Here is a 9,679-nt window from a genome sequence, read left to right as displayed (position 1 = left end):
TGAAAACAAATTTTATTTTACAGCGTTACTAATTCAAAATTATCTTATTAATTTGTAAAGCGAGATATAATCAATTTTCGAAAAATATTATTACTGTATACGTTTAAAAATATTAATTTTTTAAAAAGTACTTTAGCGAACAAATTGCAAAATAAAGATGATGATAGGTTCATTGAACAAGTTTGCCGTTTACGAAATTCGTGAATTGTGTAACTGTCAGATCGCAAGATTGATTTTTAATTTGTTCCTTTGAGTCAGTGGCGTGAAAACAACAATGTCGTTAAACAAAATGGCTATAGGAGTCGCTATGAATTAAAGGTTAAATTAAAATTGTGATCTTTGTTCCATCCTCGTGACGAGTTACACAACACGGCATCCATTCTTCGGTCGTCTTCACGTGGCGGTGCTTGGTTGACTACAGTCGACAAATTCCGTTCGGTACAAATCCCGTCGCAACCGTTACAATCGTTGGCTGTTTGCAAAGTTGTAACCGCGTGAGTCTTCCGGAAAGCTGCCACATAACCGTCGAATTAGAGCGACGATGAAAGACCAATTCCCGGATAATCGAACTAGCTCTAGCTTACCTCCGTACGAGACGTTATATTGCTTCATTTCTCGAGTTCAACAGAAATTCCCGAGCTCTGCCAAAGCGAACAGTCGGCTTTTCCTCATCTCTCCTTTAATGTTTTCAATGTCGAAATATGACGTTCGTCAGCTTGTTCACTCTTGCGTAACGAATGAACGTGTAGTTGAGTCTTCGTTGCTTCGAAACTGCGACCGTTGGTTAGCTCATTAAATAAATTTAATCAATTAATTGAAACGATAGATACCGTATAATTATTTTCAACATTTAAACAATGATATATTAATTAATATATTCGCGAATACAAATTGAATGTGAATATTTGTATTACAAATCTAACGCAAACGGTCATGCCTTTCACCGTTGGTTTAGTATGCTTTCTACATTCTCAGCTTTCACGTACCAGCCGAATGTGCAGCGAGCTATTTAAACTTTCGGTCAACGGAGGAGTAGTTAAAGTTTGAGAAATTCGGGTAACGCATGTGTACTTTAATTAACACGCATACGTAGGAAGTTCCTTGGTTATTAAGCCCTGTCGTCTGGAAATTGGATGTACAAATCCTGCAATACTCATCCCACGACGTTATATATTCACATTTTGTATCCGCATATACTCATATAAATTCTTGATTTGTCGTGAAATATAGTCGCGCAGAAATACATTCAGCGGAGCAAACATTTAATAATAAATGGGCTCTCCAATTATATTATAATCTTTTTTGCAGATATATTTGTAGCATTGGTTTATATTTACATTTCATTAAATTTTATGCTTCTAAATTACGCGTGCCGTTTTGAAAAATATATTCAAAAGATATATTTATAATTATATGCATTATTTAACGCTTTTACTACACATACCGAGTATACGCCGTTCAACGCTATTATATACTTTGTTTAACGCTGAAATGAAGTTTCTATATAATAAAATTTTGTCTAAATGACTCCAGAGGGATTGAAATGAAGGATTCACTTGGTTAGATTTTGCTGAGCTGTCCTAATTATCCATAGAACGGAAAAAGCTCGAGCGGAGGATGCAGCTGATTACCGGCGGGGTGCAGTAAATCCTAAAATCCACCGAATTTCGAAGCTCCGAGGTATGTCGTAATCGAGTCACTCCGCGGTCAATCTTAAACTACCGAGTTATACGAGTGACTCTGCGGCACTCGCGCTCCGGCACTTTAATCCGAGGGACTTGAGAGTGCACCTGGTAGACGACGACGCTGGTATATCTCTCCCCCGGCTGCGAAGTTCGGGTTAGCTTGCGAGCGCGTTAAGGGGTGCGGGGATGGTAGACCCAATTACATCTCGTTCGTGCAGAATTGGACGAATACATACAAGATGCTTAAGACGCCTTAACTATCTTGGGATTTGTACCCACATTCTAACTGTCGAGATTCGTTTAAATACCCTACGCTGGACTCTCGTCGGTTACCGAGGATTTCTATCACCCCATAAATTTATCACTGTAAACTCTGACAAACAGTTTACCGAAATAACCTGCTGTATCTTTATAATATTGTAGTAATTTACGATTTAGATTTTTATATAAATTTTGTTCTCGTCATTTTATACGATATAATATTTTATAATTATTTACCTGATTTTTATTTATTGTCTAATTAAGCAAGAAAATTCGACGATTGTGTAAAAATCAATAACGTAACAATAAGTAGATAATAATATAAGATTAACTTGTTATAAGTAACCGTTAGATTGTAAATTTAATACAAGCAATTTTTCATTTGTTGCAGAACGTTGCAGAACAAATACAAAGAAACTGCCATTTTTCTACGATCGATAACGACGTTCACACAACGAAATGTGAGTGACGACGAAAGAATTTTTACGAAATTGACGATTGAAAATTAATCGACGATTAATGTACGTCTCTGCTTCGGGTTAATGGAGCGCAACCTATGGAAGGGAACGTGATGATACGCTGCCAACCGAAGATGGAGGTTTCTTAAGCCAGGATTAGATGGCCGTCTGAAACCCAAGCGCTCCTGTCCTCATCTCAGATCGATCAAATCATTGACGTGAGCTCCTTGAAGAGCTTTAAACTTCGCGCATTAGATTCCGCCAATGTGCGCGGAAGCTGTTTCACTCACGCGCGCTGCAACAAATCTGTGAAGATCTGAAACTGTGATTTTACATGACGGCAAAATTGCTGAAGAAAAGGAAACAGAGAGAACACTCGATTGCCCTTAATCTCGGATGATCAAAGGTTCGCCTGCTGAGAACAGATTTATTCTATGTCTTGCGAATTTCTGAGAGGCTGGTTGTCGCGGCGTAGAAGCTGCTGCATAAACGATGTGCTCGTCGATGAATTAAAGCGTATACCTGGGCTGGTCGTTCGGACAATCGATAATGCTGGGTCGTAAAACTTGGCGCGCCGCACGTAGCGTGTCTGATACATAATGCAATTCTATCGAGAGGATCGATGTCTCGAGGTGTGAAGCGAAAAACGCTGGGTCATTCTTAGTGCCTCGAAACAGATCTCAGAGACGTCTCGTGTCAATTACGACGCTGACTCGTCGCTGAATCGATCTTATGAAGTTGACCTGGAATGCTTGAGCCTCAGAAGAACTGGAAACAAGAGCTAATTCGAAATTAGGAACAAGTGTGTTAAACTCGAAATAAGTGATCGTATACGTGCTTACGCGAGAGTGCTCAATAAAGTGCGGGATTTCCTTAAATTTTTTTTTGTGAACGAGGTCGATTTTCGTGACGTCATTGCGAAAACGATTCGGAATAGTGTCGGGGATTTGGTAAATATTTGTCAGTACTTGAAAATCGAGTAGTTTAACGCGTCACGAGTCATCTCATCGTGATTCAAAGCCCGTTCGATGTGAATCGAAAAAAAGGGTCTTTCTATATTGACACGCCATATCAAACAGAGCTCGTGTAGAGGCTCGGGGGATACGTGCCAGAGTGCATAAATCGTGGTATACGAGCAATTAAGAAGTAAATCGGAAGAGAGGTAATTAACGTAGTATCTAAAGTACGAAGACGCGCATGCCTCACAATAATTAATTACTTTCAATGTAAGTTTAGAAAAGTCGGGCGATCTCTTGGGTACCATTACACGGACTTGAAGAATGGCACGTAATTCGTGAATAAAAACGTACAGCGGGTAAATTTCGAGGATAGTCCTAATTACTGAAGCGCACAACAAAGTTGTACGAAAACTTCGGTGAGGTTACAAAGAATTCTCTCGCGGATATACGGAAATCTCTGAAATATAGGAGCTAAGAGAACACGTGAGTCGCGAAGTCGTTCCAAATTCGCGAAAGTCAACCTCGTTTCTCGACTATTCTGGGCGAGCCCGAATGCGGGCGGTGCCGTATGTGCTTCGTTAAACTGACAATAATCGTCAACCGTCTGTCACGAACTTGTACGTGGGAGAGCGAGTGTCGGCAAATGAAATTCCGGCTGTGCACTTACGATGATGTCGTTTTGTGATTTGAGCACTCGAGCATCAAAAGCGTGAAAATTCGACTGTACTGTGCATTTTGACGGGAAGAAAATCGTCATAAAGATAAAATGGAAGAAATCTAAGACTACAAAAAAGATTATTCATGAGTTACCTTAAATGACAAAAATCATTTCCATACTTTGTACAGAGAGGAGCAGGAGAACGAGTATTGTTCGTCAACGACCATCAGAGCATGACGGTCCTTATCAAAGTATTCAGGCATTGATAGCCTGTCGATTCGTTTGAATATCCACAAGAGCAGGTTCACAGAAAGAGCCACAAAGGAGAAACGCGCGACGTTAACGAAGAGTTATCTTGAAAAAAATAAATAAATAAATTCGATAGAGAGAAGTTTGTGCGTTGCTGCAAACAGATCACCAGAAAACAATAATCGACTAACAGTCGTCGATTGTCGCGGAGCAAGTGATAGACTTTATCGGAGTCGACATGTGATGCACATCGTGGGCGACAAACGAGTGGTGTGCGCGATTAGTTACGAGAGAATGACGGTGATGTGTACGTCGTTCACGAATGTTGTTCAGTGCTGGGATGCTGTAGTGAGTAACTGTCAATAAAAGAACGGCGAGTGTGACACAACGAGATCAGTTTCGTCGTCGTCGTCGTCGTCGTCATCGTCGTCGTCGTCGTCGTCGTCGTCGCCGTCGTCGTCGTCGTCGTCGTCGTCGCCGTCGTCGTCGTCGTCGTCGCCGTTGTCGTCGTCGTCGTCGTTGTCGTCGTTGTTGTTGGCGTTGCTATTGTCACTGTCGTTTACGGAAAAGGGTAAGAAGAGAGCCGTCCAATACCGCTCACAGAAATACCCAGTATGAAGGATCATCGAGGAGGATGGCTGCGCGCCGTGCTACCTCTGATAACGTTTCTCTTGCATCAGACAGGTGAATACAATCTTATATTTATTATTATTATACCAACGTTTTTCCATGAAAGTCTAGAGATGACTGAGTCGCGCGAGATATTTTACGTCAACTATAGTGTTTAATTGCATCTCTCTTTTAGTCGTGAATTTATTTTTATAAAGGACAAATTATTCAGTAGTTGGGAAATTTGTTATGAAAAGGACATAATAATAGTTCTGTGAAAGAAAAAACTCTAAAAATTGTATCTTGTCAGTCTCGTCTCTTTTCATTAAAGAAGATATTATGAAACATAAATGATTTGAAAACAGAGATCTTTTTTTAAAATAAAATAGAGAGTGGAAAAGATTAAATTTTATAGTTTAGGTGAATATTTCACAGTCATTCATACCCTCTTTTTTTTTTACTGAAATTCCAATTTACGCCGACGTTCAATAATTTGGCGATTGAATGAAATAGATGATTGCATCGATAATAATCAGAGTTTAAAGCCGACTATTTCGAGGTGTAAGTGTACAAATACATGTTTCAGGCATCTAAATAAAGTTCTGTGAATGTAATCTAACACGATAAATGAGTGAATATTTTTTTGCTATTTCCTGTTGGCCGGAATAAACTTAAAGCGGTGCAACGACACTCTGTCGCTCATTCGAACAAAATGCGAGTGTGTCAGTAAAATGGGCCACACCGACACAATGCATTGCTTTCCACACACGCATCCGCACACGAACGCGATTATATCGAAATATATATCACGAATAAAATAATACAAGATAGATTCAATTTTCGACGGAATATTGCGATTTAATGAGCTTGGAGTTAACTAGCCTTTATAGGATATAATCTATCACGAATAGAACGCGCTAGTTTCTTTTCTATTTAACTATAATGCAAGTTTGTTCTCTAGAACATTTGATAATTAATTTCAACGTTTTAAGGTATGAAGTATAGCTGGTTAGAAGTTAATCCGTTGAGATCTATTATAAAATAATTTGCCGGATATAAAATAATTAAGAAAGAGTAACTATATCTGATATTCGTGTTCTTTTTCTTTTATATAAAATATAAAATAATTAAGAAAGAAAGGGGACAACCATTGCTAAAAGAAAAGTCATGCTATCGCGACATTTTGCATGATAAGATGAATCCCGAACGTAATTCCCACCCATCAGAATTACTGAAAGGTAGAATCGTTTCTCGTGTATTCCGGTGTATTCTTAAATACCACAGACCGCTATCGCATTCCACTTGATTTCCATGCAATGAATGGACTCATGAATAAAGCGCTTTAAACCAGATCGCTCGAGATCGTTCGGCGAAAGGCATTCTGCCAATAATTTCAGAGCGAACTCTATCGACATACCGAGTTATTCATAATTCGCTATATGTATGCTGAATTGCATTAAATCGAGTACAGTCGGTAGGAGCAACGAACAATTTGATTGTTGAGATCGAGAATTTCAAGTTGTTCTTATATCTAACTAGGCTTCTCTGTAGCTTTGTCGAGCAATTTGCGGATTGTGACTTATTTCAACAATCCAACATTTTCTCTGTTAAAAGATCGCTAAGAATTTTCTCAAATTGAGTAGCTCATTGGCAAAAAATTGTTAAAGCCATTTCAAATCTTTTTGTTGAGAATATTCGTAACATTTTTTCATTCAATCTATCGATAAGATTTTTTTAAGTTTAAAAGGTTTGTTGTTTTAGTTAACAAACCGTGTATAATATAGCATGAGAAATATAATTTTTATTTATTGAAAGTAGAGTGCAAAGTAATTGATTTTGCAGCCGGAGAAAATATTTTAGTTGATTCTGGAATTGAAATGTTTGTGACTTTTACTTTCTGTAAAAATAGTTAATATTAATTTAAAAAGAATTTTTATAATTTCAAAACATTTTTATTACTTTTTAATAAAATAAAATTACATACTATATTTTCGCTATACATTACGCTTAGTTATTTAGGTATTGGAAAAATACAATATCTCTCTCTTTTCCTCTTTTATCTCTATGCCAAATTCAAATGAAAATAAAATAATAAACATAGAGAAAAAATAAACGAAACAAGTTTTACGAAAAATAATAATGAAAGGAAATAGAAAAATTATATACATATAGTAAACCTAGCTTGTCAGAATAGAGATTTCACTTTTTTGTAACTTGATCCATTTTTCTCTCTTGAGTTTATAAGGTTTGTAACTGTTTTACATATTTTTAAAGCATTCAATTTGTAATCGAAAAGCTAAGAAATTGAGAAATTTTAATATGTACTTTTTTTATTTTTGGTTATTTTGTATATAGGCTATTTAAAATATTGAAAGATTTACTATTTAGAGCACTCCTTAAAGAAGATATCGATCGAATGTCGTGTCGGACATGTAGCGGAAATTCACTCGTTCGTCATAAACACGCTTCACGAGTAAACCGTATATAAATTACCTGAAATTTTGCCACGTCCAGGAATGATGTATAATATGAGGCCATAATGTTACATATATACAGACACATTGCCGATGCAGGGAAATTCTATTTACGGCATTTTCCCGTATCGTGAAATTGCATTTCAAACAGAAATCCGTTAGAAATTAAAAGCAGTTTACTTAGTTTTATTATTGAAAATGTATACAAGAATTAAAATCATGTTTATGATAATGTGTGTTTTAAGACTTGGGTTCATTTAGGATTATTTTACTTAGATTAATTAACGTAGTATAAGATAGTACTAGTTAATTTATTACAAGTCCCATGTAGATGAACTGATTAAACTAAATATTGAGATAAGTTGTCGAGCTTGATAGAAGTACGTATATAACTTTATGTATACATTTGCATATAAATAAAAAACTTTGATATAATTTCGCGACACCGTTAGACCTCGAAAAACTACAAACTGAATTAGACATGCTCGGTAATTAACGCGTCTAGATTCCGCCGGTTGTTAGCTTTGGGAGAATAAACATTGCCCGAATTAGCAGAACAAATTTCCCTCGTTTCCCAATGGCGTTTCCTTGCTTTTACGGGTAACTTTTATCGTGTGCCACCTCTGGCCTGAGGATCGAGAAATGAGGTGTCCGGAAATTTCATCGAGGGACATGAACTTTCTTACGAACGTCGCGGAAAATTGAATTTTTAAGCGACGAGTTATTTGCGAGTAGTCAACTGACATATTTTGACTCCGTTTGTAGATTTGTACACGTGAATATTTACTGATTTTGTCCATCCTGATTTCTGCATGTTACCATTGAACAAAAGCTAATTACAACTGTAACATTATAACGAGCAAACTCGAACGATTCTTCATATACATTGTTACGACTGTACACTCTAAATCCATTATTTATTCGCCAAATCACTGTTATACATGTATCGCCAATAGAAACTGCATAAATTACGGCTTTTTGTAATAAACCGTGTTTCGAAAATACCGATGAAATCAGAATTTATTTGAAAGAGATATTTTCATTGAGGCGCGGTAAAAGAGGTAATATTTATCGCGCTGGAATGAAAGGGTCGATAATTCATTGCACAACGCGATAGACATGGAAATACAAATTGCTTTTTATCGATGTCGAATTTGTTCTATAGACATTTATTTTCATCCCGCAATTCTATAATTTACTTTGATCACTCTGGCTGCCACTGAAAGAGAACAGAGTGGGGTGAGCAAAGAGAATCGATTTCGTGAGTAAATTCGCTCGAATTTCTTAATGCATCGATCGCGATACAATTGTGTGCGCAATGCGCATAATATGTAAATGCAATCCGGATATTGATAGTCTCATGTTTCTCTCGACAAGCATTGTACAGGAATTATAGATATCGAGCGGACGTGTAACACGTTTGTGGAATGCGGTTGATTGTAAGTCGAGAAGCCAATTTGCCAAACTCGAGTTCGTCGCGGGCGGGCGGAAAAGATACCGCAAGAACGTTGCGACGTTCCGTTGAAGTTGTAGCGCGAAGAGAGTCGACGTTATTATACATGTACCTCTGTCTGCAGAAATGACGATATATCTTCGCACAGCGTGTCTTGCATCATCTTTAAACGCCAAAATTAATTCCAAATATATATTATTAAACTCAACACTCGGCATAACTTTTACGCATCTGATGAATATTATATTGTTTCCTCAAACTATACACTACAAGTACTCTGTGTAACTTATGTATATAAGACATACAAGATGACAGAAAAGTTTGGTCATAAAGTTTTGTGCATGTCATATAACGTATATTTATTTAAAAACTCCAGAATATTGAAATTTTGTCTTAATAAATATAAAAAGTAATAATTAATATTCAAAATGACCTTTTTTTTTAGTTTTGATGCAAGCTTTAAGGTCGTTTAGAAATCAACGATGGTCGCATATCTTTCCACGAATGAATTCTTTTAGGTAGTCATTAAACAGGTTTTTAATTTAATGTATTATTTAATTCGATTTTTGATAATTGGTATTTAATAAGATAATGTAATTAACACTTCAAAGTTTATTTTTTTTTAATGCACATTACTATTATCCAGGTAGTATACTGAAATTGTTTGTCATTATTTTGATGACAAATAGATAACATTAACTTGCTTACCTGAATAAAGATTTGATAAACGTAAACAACCTTGTAGTCAAACTTGGTCAAGGCGGATGTTAATGCATAATAATATCTATATGTGTGAATTTTTATAATTTCCAGTTTAAACAAACTGTATACCGAGATGGAAAGAGAGAGAGAGAGAGAGAGAGAGAGAGAGAG

General features: G+C 36.6%; 1 protein-coding gene across 1 annotated transcript in view; it reads left to right on the top strand.

The window, feature by feature from the left end:
• Window positions 1-4,851: 4,851 nt before the first annotated feature.
• The window catches only part of LOC108774088 (T-lymphocyte activation antigen CD86), a 120,462-nt gene continuing 115,634 nt past the window's right edge, over window positions 4,852-9,679 (top strand). Inside the window, exon 1 of the mRNA XM_018540100.1 lies at window positions 4,852-4,954. Coding sequence (XP_018395602.1) covers window positions 4,885-4,954 — 70 coding nt within the window. The 5' untranslated portion in view covers window positions 4,852-4,884. The remainder of the gene's footprint in view (window positions 4,955-9,679) is intronic.

This window comes from Cyphomyrmex costatus, unplaced genomic scaffold (assembly GCF_001594065.2).
Source record: "Cyphomyrmex costatus isolate MS0001 unplaced genomic scaffold, Ccosl1.0 scaffold23, whole genome shotgun sequence".
Classification (NCBI taxonomy): domain Eukaryota; kingdom Metazoa; phylum Arthropoda; class Insecta; order Hymenoptera; family Formicidae; genus Cyphomyrmex; species Cyphomyrmex costatus.
This window is presented reverse-complemented; position numbering and strand designations above follow the sequence as displayed.